The sequence below is a fragment of the Crocuta crocuta genome, unplaced genomic scaffold (genome assembly GCF_008692635.1).
Source record: "Crocuta crocuta isolate KB4526 unplaced genomic scaffold, BGI_CrCroc_1.0 scaffold271, whole genome shotgun sequence".
Classification (NCBI taxonomy): domain Eukaryota; kingdom Metazoa; phylum Chordata; class Mammalia; order Carnivora; family Hyaenidae; genus Crocuta; species Crocuta crocuta.
This window is the reverse complement of record NW_027527824.1, coordinates 347325-363230: the sequence shown is the minus strand read 5'-3', so window position 1 is coordinate 363230 and position 15906 is coordinate 347325. Positions and strand designations below refer to the sequence as shown.

The 15906-nt window shown below is 37.6% G+C and overlaps 1 protein-coding gene across 8 annotated transcripts in view; it reads left to right on the top strand.

Moving 5' to 3' along the window:
- Positions 1-15906, top strand: part of EMSY (EMSY transcriptional repressor, BRCA2 interacting) — an 80363-nt gene that overhangs the window by 57088 nt on the left and 7369 nt on the right. For 4 of the 8 annotated variants that reach the window (XM_077776269.1, XM_077776220.1, XM_077776237.1 and 1 more), the window contains 6 exons: positions 1670-1868; positions 7792-7956; positions 9638-9793; positions 10839-10880; positions 13300-13451; positions 15291-15854. In XM_077776269.1, the coding sequence (XP_077632395.1) occupies positions 1670-1868; positions 7792-7956; positions 9638-9793; positions 10839-10880; positions 13300-13451; positions 15291-15854 (1278 nt within the window). The remainder of the gene's footprint in view (positions 1-1669; positions 1869-7791; positions 7957-9637; positions 9794-10838; positions 10881-13299; positions 13452-15290; positions 15855-15906) is intronic. The other 4 variants (XM_077776255.1, XM_077776228.1, XM_077776245.1 and 1 more) reach the window with 3 other exon arrangements.

The window sequence follows — 15906 nt, the reverse complement described above, 5'->3', positions numbered from 1 at the left end:
GGGGGGGAGGGTTGGTTTCTAAATATTTGTGCCATGTCATAAGCAAAGATTGGAGAAAATCATTCCCTTGGAATAAAATTTGCTGAAGGCATTGTTATATTTGTAGAAGGTATTGTTATTTGAGAAGTAGGTGCTTGAGGGAGACTGGTAATTATTTGGAATCTCTCAAAGAAAAGTATTTTTTAGAAGCTAATAATGGCCTTTGAAAGCACTTTATGTACTTATAAAATTTGTTTTACTTGAAACCTAAATAATGGAGAAGCTAGAGAACTGTTCCATTTTCAAGCAATAGAAGATAAGGGAATTTTTCTGGAAATTTGCCTAGAAAATTGAGGCTCAAGATTTAATCTTGACATTGCTAGGCTACTATTTATTTTGTGGTTCTTTAACTGCTTTTGTAAGAATATCAAAGAAAGTAATATCAGCTTTGGTTGAGAAATGGTATCCTAGAATTTTTGTAAAAGGTATTAATTTACCTTTAATAATTCGCTTTTAGAATCAGTTCCCTCACACTGCTGGTCAAATAGTTTGGGTATCTAAACAAATAAGTTTTGTGATTAAAAATAAGTCTAAATTGCCTTTAAGTTTCAACTGTAACAATTTTCATTTGCTCCATCATCTAAGTCATAGTATAATCCATGTTTTCATTCTTAAATTCTTGAATGAGTGACTTAATAAGAGTCTGAAGAGGTTTAGAATCTTACATATGGAGAAATAAAAATAATTGTGGTGAGTTAACATTTTGAAGTAGAATGGTTCAGTTTGAAATTTTTCTCCCATTTTACTTGTTTTAGTGTCTATGGTTTTGACATTTGCCAGGAGTTGATCTATTGTATGTTCCATATTGCTTCTAATGATAATTGTCTTAAGTCAGTGTTTCTCTTGGTATTTCTTCCAAGATGACTTATGTCCCAACCATGTTTACTTTGCACAGGTATCTCAATTAGGAATTTCATTTGGTTGCTAATGAAAAGAAACCTGAAGAATGGTGGTTTAAATGAATTAGGGTTTTGTTGTTGTTATGTGAATAAATATTCAGGGATGCATAGGTGGCTTAGTCGGTTAAGTGTCTGGCTTCCACTCAGGTCACGGTTTTATGGTTCATGGGTTCGAGCCCCACATCGGGCTGTCTGCTGCCAGTACAGAGCCTACTTCGGATTCTCTGTCCTCCTCTGCTCTCTTCCCCTGCCCTACTTGTTCCCTCTCTCTCTATCTCTCTCTCTCTCCCCCTCTCCCTTCCTCTTTCCCTCTCTCCCTCCCTCCCTCCTCAAAAAAAAAGCATTAAAAAGTATTAAAAAAATAAATGTTCAAAGGGAGGAAATTCTGGACTATTATTGTGGCACTGGAAATCTAGGCATTCTGAAATCCATGCCATGTAGCTGTCATTCTAGTGAATAGCCTACAGACTGTAAAATGACTTCTGAAGTCTTTATAGACAAGAAAAAACAAGAGACATAGTCTCTTGTCAGAATTATGGCTGTTGCATGCTGGCATGTGCCACTTAAAATGTTACATGTGGCTTGACTATAATTTGTTCATAGATTGAATTAGTCTTTGATGAACAGTGCTGTGCTCAAAGCATAATAAATGTACAGAATGCTATTTTCCATGGCAGGAAAATATTAGTGCTCTAAAATTGAAACTGGGTGTATTTCTGCTTTTCTTCCAGGTTCTTATTAAACCCAAACCAGTGACATTTCAAGCCACAGTTGTTAGTGAACAAACAAGGCAGCTGGTCACAGAAACATTACAGCAAGCATCTAGGGTAGCAGAAGCTGGTAATTCATCTATTCAAGAGGGAAAGGAAGACCCACAGAGTTATACAGATAGTAGTTCCTCTTCTACAGAATCCTCCCAAAGTTCCCAAGGTAAGATCATTTTACTCCTGACTTACATAATTATTACCGACATAGTACCCTAGTTCCAAAATAGTTGCATATAGGGATTCCAAATGAACGTGTGCTTTGATTTGTCGATTCTTTTGGTTTTATTTTCTTTTGTTTGATATGTAATCAGTGAGCTGAAGTTTTGCTTTTGGTAAGGCTTACCAAACATATTCCTGAATGGCATATGTTCATCAAATAATTGGTAAACTTTGGATGATGATTTTGACAGGTAGGTATTATCAAACTGGATAGTGCTGTGGTTCTTTTTATTGTCTTCTGGGTAAGAAGGAGAAGTATGCAAGAAAGTAAATGTATCTTTTGAATGGTTATTGTTGAACCTTGAGAAAGAATCAAGCTGGCCAGACATCGGCCATAAGTGGGAAAATAGAGGACCATACACTGCAGTTTGCATAGGGCAAGTCCTAGTTTATATCTGTTCTAGCATAATTATTAATAGCATTCCTTTCCGCTCTCAAAGGTATCCTAATTTAGATGATACTATATGGTTGTCCTAATTATAAGGAAGGCTTCTATGAAGCCAGACTCCAGAGTAGGGAAGCTCTTTATCCTCAGTGCTATTTTAATTATGTTGTTCATCTAGAAAGTCTCTTGAAATAAATTCTTAATCATAAGCTTTGAGACCTGCAAATCTGGTACTCCTGTCTATCAGTTACCGTAACCGCCCTTATTGTCAGGTGGTGGGTGTATTTATGCCTATGCTGGCTTGTATGCTCTGATGCATCTAATAAGCAAAGCTGTTTATCTTCCCTTTGTCATTCCTCCCTCACTCCATTCCTTCTCTTCACCTCCCCATTATTCTCTTGGGAATACTTTCTGAGCACCTTTTTGTTTCTACTGCAGATACTTCATATTATGCACTTCTATTTTAATTCTTTAGTGGACTCTTCCCAGATTAGTGGGAAATTCAGATTGCTTACATGGTTCAAATTGCTGATTATTCCATTAATTCAATTTGATAGTTACTTAGTAGTTTATACAACATACTGAGCATTGTGCTAGGCCCTATAAACATTGAGTTAAATATAGTTCTTGTTAAAATCTAGATTAGAGGATTAAAAAACACATGTACAACTTCAGTAGTAGTTTAATAAGTTTATTAATAAACAAAAATGCTAAAGGCTAAAAATTCACATTCCAGTAAGGAGAGGATAAGAAAGCTTCACAAAGCAGATAGCATTTGAAGTGGTGTTTGAAAAGTCATCAGTTAAAGATAAATAAAAACATTGATTTTAACAAACTATATGGTACTCATTTTAGAAAGTGGATAGTTTTCTTCAGCATATCAATGATAGTAATATTTTCTGAATCAATTTATTGAAATTTAGTTTATCATTCTATACTGATTATAAGTTAGTCTTTTTACTGGTCACCATGGAGTGATGCTTATTCTCTATTTCATTTCATCTTTATTTCTTAATAATTTGATATTTATGGATTCTATTCTTACTTCAACATGTCAGCTGCATTTTCCTCTTTTATTTTCAAGTCTCTGGTTCCTTGAATAATACTAGCTATTTTTTTCCCTTGAGAAATATTTTTATAGAGAGCAGGTAAAATGTTTAGCTTATGAGTTGGTGCTAAGAGGGAAACACAAACAGTACATGTTTTTATATCCATAATCTCGGGTTATCCTTTGATTTTGCTAGTCTTTTTCTAAGGGAGCTATGAACCAATCATTACTTCCCAAACGTGCCATTTCATTAGGCAGTCTTCGGGTTTCATTGTAAGAATGGGACAAAAGTTTGGCTATTTTTGGAAGTAATTGAGTCTAAGGTTTTCTGTTGTTCAATCTGTTATTATACATGGCTTCATGTATTTTTATTTATTTGTTCTGTATCATCACATATTTTTTCTTTTAAAAATACTCTGTAATACAAAAAAATTTCACTTCAGAATACGTATATCTAATATAGTTGACTATAAAGCCAGTTATTAAAATCTACCATTCTTCCCCTTCCACACCCCCACCCCCACCCTCACTATNGTTTGGGAATGTATATGCTATGATTTAAAGTGAAAGAAAGGGATAAAGATTTTGGTCAGTGTAAGACCTGCTGGTTTTCAAACTATATGAGGATCAAACCTAGTGGAAATGTAAGCACTACATAGCAGTTCATTTTTCCTTTATGTTGCTTTTGTAGTTTTTGCCCCTCACCAATTTGGTAACTTTCTTTCAATGTAATTTCAGACTTCCAATAACGTAAGAAGAGTTAAAAAGAACTCCTGTGATTTTTTTTTAAGATTTCTTTTTGACAAGAGAGGGCACAAGCAGAGGAGGGGCAGAAAGAGGACAGAGGATGTACAATGGGCTCTGCACGGAGAGTAGAGAGCCCCATGTGGGGCTTGAACTCATGAACTGCAAGATCATGACCTGAGCCAAAGTTGGATGCTCAACCAATCGAGCCATCCAGGTCCTCCATGATTTTATTTTAAAATAATCTCTACACCTAACATGGGGCTTGAACTCATGACCCCAAGATCAAGAGACACATGCTGTACCCACTGAGCCAGCCAGGCGCCCCCCGGATTTTAAAAACAGAAAGAAAAATGTTAAAGATTTCTTTATTTATATTTTGTTTATTTCCAGAAGGTTTTAAGGTGGATTAGGTAGAATACAAGATTATATGAAGTAAAATGGAAGACAGCAAGGAAAGAAAACCAAGGGTAGGGATTTAAGGTGGAACAAGGTATGAGGTAAATACAGAAATGCATCCTATATTCTATATAAAAGACATCGCTTTAAGGAGGCCACAAATTTGTTTCTAGGATGATTTTTCCAGAAGCTTTATGATCTTAGTAAGTTATGGTGAGGGTGGGGAATAAATCCAGGTTTAAGCAAACATACTTACTGTAGAACTTTTCAGAGCTATTATGTGCTGATATATATTGTGAAAAATGAAGAGTGGAGTATATAATATAAAATGCTTCCCAACTTTTTGACCATAGAACCTTTTGCAGAACAGCTTGGGGAACTAATGTTCTCTGAAACATTTTGAGTGATGCTGTCTAGGCAGTTAAGAACTGTGAAGGCCTTGGGTTTTATGACAGTGCTTCAGAGGGAAGGTACATATTACATCACAGAAGGGACATAGACGTCTTAGGTTTAGTTTAGAAGGGATGATTTAGATGTGTAAGGCATCTGGGAATCACTTTATATGAGGAGTGGTCAGTGGAAACAGGACATTTATTATGGAGAAGATGAGGATTGGGTTGGGGACATGGGACTTGTCAGTTTTCTTGAGAACTGTAATGTGGAAGAGTGAAAAGAATTGGTCTTTGTGGATACGTGGATGGAAACTAGAACCATTGGGTAAATGTCTCAGGAAGACCTGTTTCCATTCCATATAAAAAACTTTTCTATTTGTCATAACTGCAGAAATTGAAGGAAACTATATTAGAAAGTAGTGAGTTCTCTGGTGTGGCAGTTCTTTGGGGGGTGGGGAGGTATTGTGAAGATTTTAGTATAGATGATATTGTGAAGATTTTAGATTGGTGATAGCATTAAACAGACTCTTAGATCCCTGCTAGCCAGGAGGTCTTACTCTTATTCTATGAAAGTGTGATACAGGCCTTTTATGGTAAAGTCACAGGAAACATTCTTCCATAGAGATGCCAGATCTATCTTTGCATGTTAACAGTACAGTGTGTATTTCTGGTACCTAACAGGTAGTAGATATCCAAAAAATATTTGTTAAATGACCCACGGGAAAAAATATTGGAGGGTTAGCAAGCCACCATCCCCAAGACAGATAGGGAAGTCTAGACGGATGCACACTTCATAACCAAATGGTACTGTGAGATCAGGCTCTTGGTGTCTGTTATTGCACTCTGACCTCAGCATCAGACTCAATAGGCAGTAGATTTATCTAGTCTAAGCATAAGCCAGAAGTAGAGAGGAAAATCACTCAAGGAATGGTTCACACTCTCGTTCTTTGTCACAGCTGTTGGAGTTGCCGCAGTGATACTGTGTGATGGTCGGCTACTCTCTGGGTATGCACAGAAAGAGTGAACCATTTCCCCAGTCCCTCCCTCAGGATAATGTTATTTGGGCTGATGTCTCTGATAGGTGCTCCCATGTGGAAATTTGTTTTCCTTTCTCAGTCTGTTTCTACCTTATCTTTCTACAGGTGCAATCCTTGCATTCTTTTGGATTTTCAGTGAATGTTACAGAATTGGGTTGCAGTCATTCTGTGCCTGTAGATTCTCTTACCTAGCCAAGGAATCACCATGAGAATTTCTTAAATTTGAGAACGTAGGTTTCATGAAAAGAATGATTCCCTAATAAAATTAGTTCTTTTAAGTGTAAGTTCTATTTGTCTACTTAGAAAGAGGACAGAAAAATTGTTATATGCATCACATGACATTTGGTATTGTAGGATAGTGTCCTTCAGTCTTCTAGAATTTATATAGAGAGGGCTTATTGGAAATCATACATCCTTGGTGTGGCATATATTCTACCCGGTGTTTGAGGGGCAAAGAATATGGTTTGTTAATGATAACTAAAAATTCCAGTTCTATTGTATATGGATTTTGTTTTCTTCAAGAAGGCTTTTTTCTTTTTAAGAGTCATTTTGCCTGTCGCAGTCTGTTTGGACAACTTTGTGGTTTCCAAAAATATAAGGTTCAAAGAAGGCTGAACTTATATTGAATTTATTCTTGTTTTTTGGGGCTACATGAATTTTTTTCATTCTTCTGTGATGCTTTCACTGACTAATCCACTTCAAAGCAGTCTTTCTCTTTCTATAGATTTGTCTTGTTTGCCCTAGTCATTTGAGTTTACCAACGAATACAAAGCTATATGTATGTTTATTTTAGGTCTCCTCCATTGTAATCTAAACTTGAGAGTAGGGATTGTGCCTTTATATCCTCCATAATTTTTGTCCTGTGTGGTATCCTGGACACAGGAGTTGAGGAGCATAATAATAATCTAGTCCAACCTGATTATTCTGCAGATGGAGAACTCAACAGTTTGTTGTTTGATTTGATGCACATTTAGAATTTACATGCCTATGTTTATAGCATAAATATAATAAACCTTGAATTAGGCCTTTATTTTGAAACTAACAAAAGGTCTCAGAATCGAGAACCTTTAGGACACAACAGCAATAACATTTCTATTTTCCTTCATAGTTTATGAAGCTCTTTTACATATTATTTCATTATATCCTCAGAAGTCCTGTCAGATAGATAGGTTATTTTATCATTGCCAGTTTAGAAATGATGATACTAAAACCCAAAGACTCAACTTGAGAATAATTGATAGAGCTAGGGCTGTAACCTAAGACTCTGAACTCCAAATGTTATACATGTGCTATTATATCATCCTGCTTATAGATTATCTATCCATTCTTGTTATTGGTGGACAGGATTTCTTTTCAGTAATTAGCCATCCAAAAATGAGTAATGTTGACTGGATGCTCGGGTTGTAATACAAAACACATTTTCAGATGCATTGGGGAAAATAAAGACTCCTACAGCATTTTGTTCTTACTATACACAAACATGCATCTACTTACATAAATGCACACCTATTTATTATAGCATTTATCACATTGAATTGTAGTTTGTCTTTTTACATGTCTGTCTCCCCAACCAGATTGTGTGCTTCTTGAGCATCCTCTGATTACTCTGTAAGCTCCTGTATATCCTCAATCCCAAATATAGACTCCTGCATATATATAGGTGCCCAGTTTGTTGAATCAGTGAACGAATGGATAAGTGAATACGGACATGAAAGATACGCCCTCTGGGGGCTTACAGTCTTCTTGGGGAGATAAAGCATGAAATTTACAATAAATACAAAGATTAAAAAAAAAAAACAAGTTGTTTTTTTTAAGAGAAACTTTGTTTATAGGGTTTTTTTTTTTTAACTAATATAAAACAGATTCCCAGCCTGTAGTTCATGTAATTGCTTCCCGGCGTCAGGATTGGTCAGAACATGAAATTGCAATGGAGACTAGCCCCACCATAATTTATCAGGATGTATCCAGTGAATCACAATCAGCTACTTCAACAATCAAAGCTCTGTTAGAACTCCAACAGACAACAGGTATGAATTCACATGCTCAATTGAATGAAGCATGTTTTCTCTAGAGATGGGTTGTGCTAAAATACTACCACTGTTATATTTTCTTTGTGATTACATGAGCACATTTCCCCCCTCTGGACTGGTGTATAATCATTGTTGCAGTCTATTTACTTGTCGCTTCAATAAGATGTGCACAGGAGCACTAAAGGGTAGGCTAGTCAGGGAGGGAAAAATGGCAGAGCTCTTTGTTTTCTGTCTCCCGCTTGAAACGGGCAATCCTGTTGCCTCTTTGACCAGAAGGGAGTAGTTTCTATCATTTCTAAGCACAAGGTTAGATGTAGTATAGATGCCAGATTGAAGGGCCCCTACCGTCCTCCTTGATATTGGAGGCCACTTTTGTGGTCATATAACACCATTAATGGCTCTTGCTAGCATTCTAATTGGTTTTATCTTTATATTTTCATTGTATCATTTAACCACTTGAGCTTCCATGCAAAGCTATCCTCATTTAACAAGATCCATTAGTATTTCTAGTTACTAAATATCTTCAATAAACTAGGCAAAACCCGTGTTAGTTATTACTGACTTTTCTATTACAAGAAGTCAAAGATTGTTAGAGTATTTAAGGAAGCTTAGCAATGATCTCATCCAACCCTTTCATTTTATGCATAAGGAAACTGAGATCCAGAGAAGTTGCCCAGTTGGTTAGTGGCAGAGTGAGACTCCATGTCTTTTGATTCCTAAGTCAGTGTCCTCTCTACTTGTGGGGTGACTGTGGTATTATTTTGGTTTTATTTTGCTTTCTTTGTTTAAATGATTATCTTGATTTTGTCACACTATATCCTGCGTGGGAAAAATCTGAATGATCATTCAGTGGACTTAATTACTGGGAACTAATTATTTGTTGTTACATCCACTTGACACTAGCCAAAGAATATGAGCATTTAATATCTTTGGTTAATCTTTCTATTGGTGTTATTTTTGGCCTTAGGCATTTCTTCAGTTTCTTGTCTTTGACATACTCAGCCATTTCCACTAATGTCTTACAGAGGGTGGAGACCGAGTAAGTAGATTTTATAGAAAAAGTGACAAGATAGAAAGTAAACTTATCCATGGAACCCATTCTTGATTCCAGACTACTTTGTAAAAACATTTTTGTAAGAACAGAGAGGTCATTTTTTCCTAACACTGAAAATTTTTATTCTTTAAGAGCCGTTGAAGATTTGGTAACATTTCTTTGGAGATTATCTTGAATTTTTAATAGATCAAACAAAACTAGTCATTGTATTGTGCTTTTCTGGGTAGATATGATCTAGAGCAAATCAGGCTGGATACTGCTTATTCACCCTTTGTTTTCAGGTTGGTAAACTCCAGCATACCAGGGAAACCTTGAAGAAGGGTAAAGGACACGTTCTAAGAGGAGTGTGTACGAGGGAGACCGATTGTTTGGCCTAGTCGTACTAGGGGGGAATTTAGTCTGATTGCATATGTGTCCTTCTTGCTGGGCTGCTGGTATCGTTGCATAAGTTGTGCACATTACAACCATACATAGCAGTCTGCTTTTTTCATTTCAACTCACTGTCTTCTTAGTCACTGCCAGTCGTGGCACCCCAGAGGGCTGGCTCATTATTCCCATGGACAGCTCTGGTATTGACACTTGTTTGTAATAAAAGTTAACTTTTCCCCTAACTTTTCTATGCAGTAAAGGAAAAGTTGGAATCTAAACCAAGACAACCCACTATTGACTTGAGTCAGATGGCAGTGCCTATTCAGATGACCCAGGAAAAGAGACATTCTCCAGAGAGTCCATCCATTGCTGTGGTAGAGTCAGAACTAGTTGCTGAATACATCACTACTGGTAGGTGTTCTCTTGAAAAGTAGTATTAAGGTAGGAGAGCTACCTTTCTGGATTTGATGGGTTGGTTGGTTGGGGGAGAATATAGTTTTTATATTTCTAGATCTTTTCCAGTTTGCTCTGAGAGCAAATTCACATTGTCCTTGGGACTTAGCCCTGTCTTTAATGACAAGGGAAGAAAATCATTTGGTTGTTACAGACTGGCAACTAATAACAAATTGTAAGTTGGCCATAAATAACATCTTTGAATATATAGTGACAGTTGTAGAGAGAGGATAAAATACCTTTTATAGAAGAATAAATATTTTTGATGCATCTGAATGTTTTAGTTTTGTTGGGGGTGGGGAGAGAGAGACGGGTCAAGGGAGAAAGGAGATATAAAATCCAATACCTTTTTTGATGTGAAGGAAAAAATGTGGAAAACTTTAAATCCCTGTAAATACTTAGGAGTTCTAGTGGAAAGCAAATTAGGTATTTGCTTAAAATGTGGTCTGGCAGCAAAACACTAATGAGAGTTTTGGATGGCATAGATAGAAGAGTGGAACAGGAAGGATTAAAGATTCTTTCTCTCATGTTCTGGTGAGACCACAGCTGGAATACTGCCTTCTGTTTTAGACACTTTATTACCTTGAGATTTGAAATTGTTCAGAGAATAGTACTGTGAATAATTAGGGGTTAGGAGAAATTACTTACAAGGCAATATGTAAAGAACACCTGTCTTAAGTTTTCCTAAGCAGTGATTAAAAGAGAACCATAAAGTTACAGATATTTAGAGGATGTAAATACCAAAGCGGAAAAAGAACTCTTTGGTATCATTTTTGGAGATAGTTTTAATACTAATGGGTTAAAATTGCCAAAAGGGAAAATCCAGTTAAAGACTATGGAAAGCTGTTTAGCATCTTTCTTTAGAGACATTTGGCAGAAAGCTAAATAAAGCAGAGGGCAGTATGTTGGGGAAATCAGTATTAATCTCTGGGGATAGACTTGATTATCAAATGGCAAATAGAAGAAAAGACGTATGATTTCTTCCCTTACTTATCCTTTTCAGAACGCACTGATGAGGGGACAGAGGTTGCTTTTCCCCTTCTAGGTAAGTGGTGTGCATCCATTTGTAGTATAACTGAAGGTAAAATATTACTGTTTTGGGGGGAACCACTTAAATGGATGCGCTCTACTCTGATCTGGTAGAGGAAAGGTAAGCTCCACTCAGTGAAAAGGAGACTTTCCTTTTGCAGGATAGTGGGATCCTTTCTCAGAAATGAGCAGTTTGACATTGGAAAAAATAAAAGTTGTTTAAAGAAATAAGTGACTGTTTTATGCTGTTTATATATGGCCCAGTTAAAGGTCAATTCAGCTGTTTTCTGAATGTTCATTCCATGATCTTCCTATCGTATCCTCAGCCACGTTAAGCATTTTCTTTGACTTCAGACCCAGCTCCATAGCTCTGACCTCTTGTATTATCCGGCAGTGGGTATTAGTCTTCTCTGCCTTTTCTCCATGCTGGGGAATTACTATGAAGAGACTTATAGAATCTTGAGTGAGGATTATTTTTAAATGATTTTGGTTGATCTTCTATGAAACCCATTTCATTTCTTAATTAAAATCCTAATGTCATAATTATGAAGATTAGCATGGGCGGCAGAAATGTTCCATATAATCTGATAATTTCATGAGAAATTATCTTTATTTATTGTTTACTTTTCAAATGTCATTCATTTCTGATGATGCGTCCATCAGTAAAAACCTTTATTAATTTGCTTGTTCAATTTTAATATTAGTATGATTTGTTTTTCTCCTACTCAGTCACATTATAAATGATTTTAGTAGTAGTTGTTTTAATGTCAACACTGATGCCCTTGTTTTCAGTTTGGTTAAGCACATATGGAAGATTTGATTAAGTCATATAATTTAAAATGTACATCTAAAGCACGCTGTGAAACACAGTAAGATACTGCGGTACATTTTTACCAGTGATGCTGCCTATAATCTCTTACATCACATGTAGGCATATGTGTAAGCAACAGTAGAAAAACTGGGTTTGAGAATATAGATAGAATGAGTTATAAAAATAAGTTAAGCTTGTTTGTATTTCACTGGGTAGTTTTAGTTCTGTACTCATAATACCTGAGTGGTACTTTGACATTGATTTCTGTAGTGATCATCTTACTCTTTGACATTCCACTATGAGTTTTCTAAACATGGAACCACTTGAATATGGAACTACTTGAAACTGCAGATCAAGATATATGAGCCCTGGAATCATGGGTTATTGAGAGAGTTTTGATATTCTCAATAGCCTTAGCTAATTTTACAGATTTATTTGATTCTGTTCCCGTTTCAAAAAGTTTGTTTCCCGGTAACCACAAGCTTTTTTCAAGCTCTGTAGAATAAGAAGTGGTGAATGTTCTACTGTTTAAAAAGTTGCAGGTGAGCCTGGTAAAAAGATGATCGGTCGGCACCAGTGTAGATGGATCATTTTACATCTTATATATCAATATAAATATAAACGTATAGTTTACTCCACTGGACCTTTGTACCAAGAGAATAAGAAATGGGTGTTTTCCGATACTGAGTTCTCACCCATTTGTGTCAGATGAGGTAAATTTGAGAAGATGAAAGAACAGAGATTTTTTTCTGTTCTTTGATTAACTTTATATTGTAATAGTTAACAATTTAATACTTAAGTAAATTTATATTTTAATATTGAACATTTTCAGTTTGTTACTTCATTTGATCCTCTTCTAGATAGAAAATTTTTTTTAGTATCTCATTAAAAAGGTAAAAAAAATAAAACCTCTTAAGTTTTAGAGGTTAATGGAACTGTTTTGTTTTTTTAGAGGTTCATAGAATTTGAGTGACCTCTTCAAGTTCGCATAGCTGGTTGGTGGCAGAGTGGGACAGAATCCAGGTGTGACTCTTGGTCCAGTTCTTTCTGCAGTATCATTTGACCTCTCATATCTTTAGGGACTGTAAGGCTGCAAGACAGTGTCTACTTCATGTAAAAGAATGAGTGCTTCCGGGTTTTATATTGCATTTGGAACTGAGACCAAGAAATTAAAATATTATCTTAGTAAATTAAGTTATTAGTTTCCTTAAAGATACTAGTCTGGGATTTGGTTACAGAAATTCATATTGTTTTTTTGCTGTCTTAATGGGGTGAAGGTTCTTGGAGAAAGTAAGTATGGCTCACAGGAGGATGTAACTTTAAGGGATTTGTTCCTCCTTTGTGATACTAGTTTTCAAACTGCTTCCACATTTCTCATCTCATCCTCATAATAGCTCTGTTATTCCCATTTTACAGATGAGAACACAGAGTCTCAGAGAAGATAAGTGACTTTCTCAGAGTCACACAACTCATAGGTGGGCAGACTCTGGTCTTCTGCCTCCTAGTTCACAGTACCACACTTTCCCTCTGTGATGCAATCTCACAGACATTTGTTTAAAATGACTACTGGTTACAGATGCTGTGGTGATTTCTGGAGAAATATCATCACCTCCTCTATTTTCAGTCAGCCATCGCTCCCAGCCCCAACAGCCTTCCCAGCCCCAGCGGACCCTGCTCCAGCATGTGGCTCAGTCACAGACCGCAACACAGACTTCGGTGGTCGTGAAGTCCATCCCGGCATCTTCCCCCGGAGCAATCACCCACATTATGCAGCAGGTTGTATCTCTTCTTTCTCGCCCTGCCTTCTGTAACTGCCTCCTCCCTGAAATAAGGTTTTGTTTCATCTATTGTAAGAAAGGAAATAACTGAGTTGAAGAGTATTTGTGTCATTCTTTCCTCTATGAGGACTGAGTAGAGGAAGTGAACGGAGAGTCTCCACACTGGAAAGTAATTATGAGATAGTATTCTTGGACCTCCTGTAAACTCAGAACGTTTCAAAAGGCTGGGGCTTTCTAGATGAATCTGTGACTTCAGGATTGGCCACTGTTTTGTATATTTGTTGTTACGGAAGAATTTATCACAGAGGTGAGATTTTTAAATGAAATAGAAATTGGCTTGTTTAGCTGTTGCTTGGTTTTTTTGCTTTTATGATGAATTCTCACGGGAAACATTATGAATAAGTAGGTTTAAATATCTGACTTTTATTATATGTGACCAGTTACGGAGGAAGAGACTCAATGGGAAGGAGAATGAGTTAATATAAAACAGAAAATCTGGTACCAAGGGTAATGGGGATAAGCTAATTTTAAGTCAGATACTGTGCTTTGAGCTTTAAATACATTAATTTCTTTAAGTCTCACTATGATCCTGTAAGGTTGGTATATTTTCCCTCTTACAAATGAGGAAACTCATGTTCACAGAAGTTAAGTAAAAATAAGTAACTTATTCTGGGTGGCAGAGCTAGGATTTAAATCCAAAGCATCCTGCCTCTATACAAAGTGATTATCATAGACCCCAGATTTAAGCGCGACTTATCTTTAGTGGTCACATAAATCTCTATCAATTTGACTGGTAGCAGTTGATCCTAATTGTCAGCAAATTAACCTGAGGGACAATAAAGAAATTGTTGAATTAAAAATCTGTATGTGCAAGGTCATTATGAGATAGGGAAGGTTTCAGTTGAATCTCAAAAAGTTTTAAAGTTAGAACGAAGGAATAACGTAACAAGGAAATGGGAAGGATGAGCTTAGGGTTGATTTTGTGTCACTGAGGGAAGCCAGGTGGCCAGAGGTTTAGCTGGGTACCAGATTTCAGCCTGGAGTCTGGCCCTCACCTGGCCAGTCCTGACGTTGACCTTTTTTAAGGCACCCAAAGAGGTCAAACAGACTGGCCCTCACCATGTCACTCAAGATCAATGCCTCCTCCTCTCACTGTTATTATAACTGACAGGGAGAGTCTCCCTTTCCTGACAGGAGGGCTCTTGCCCCTGGGCCCTGTTGCCTGCTGGGCCCGGAATATGGCCAAAAGGGTGAGGAGGACTCGTACAGAGGGTGGTTCACACGGGCCTTGGTGAAGCCTGATGAACCGTTTCCACTCTGACCAGAGAGGCCCTCGGTGGAGACCCAGATGGGCATATCACTCAGACAGCGGCCCTGACTTTCTGGAAAGCACGGCCAAAGTGGGCTTCTCTGAACTTTGACTTTTCTCTGGACACTTCATTTCTGGGTGGCTGCGTTCTTTCTTTGGGTGGGTCAGTATCTCTGATGAGCAGGCAAAAGAGCTGTGTCCTGAGTCGGAGCCCCTTCTTTTTCTATGTTGGGCTGTGCTTGCAGGGTAACCTTACTCCTCCTACCTATAAATTCTGGGTCCGCTTTTCTTATAGAAAAGAGTACACCAGTTTTTGCAATACTTAATGTCTAAGAGTTGAAATTAGAAGAGTCTCAATGTAAAGCCCCCTTTAGATTTAGAAAACTTGAGGTTTCTTGGTCTTTTTGGGCTCTTTCTTCTGAAGGTTTTTGAACAAATTTCATAACCAAGTCTTTTCCAGTTTGAGGAAAATATAGCAATGTAGGTGTTTTTCTTATTCCATTCTTACCTTGTGCCTTTTTTACTTAGGCATTAAGCAGTCACACTGCTTTTACCAAACACAGCGAGGAACTTGGAACTGAGGAGGGCGAGGTTGAAGAGATGGACACTTTAGACCCTCAGACAGGTCTGTTTTACCGATCTGCCCTGACTCAGTCACAGTCAGCTAAGCAGCAGAAACTTAGCCAGCCCCAGCTGGAACAGACTCAGCTGCAAGTGAAAACTCTGCAGTGCTTCCAGACTAAACAGAAGCAGACCATCCACCTGCAGGCAGACCAGCTCCAGCACAAACTCCCGCAAATGCCCCAGCTTTCCATCAGGCACCAGAAACTCACCCCTCTCCAGCAAGAACAAGCACAGCCCAAGCCAGATGTACAGCACACACAGCATCCCATGGTGGCCAAAGACAGGCAGCTTCCTACCTTAATGGCACAGCCCCCGCAAACTGTAGTGCAGGTGCTTGCAGTGAAAACCACGCAGCAGCTCCCTAAACTGCAGCAGGCTCCGAACCAACCAAAAATCTACGTGCAACCCCAAACCCCCCAGAGCCAAATGCCGCTCCCAGCCTCATCAGAGAAACAGCCGGCAAGCCAGGTAACGGAATATTGGTAGCATGCAAAGTTAAGCTTCTCTGTTGACGGAAAAA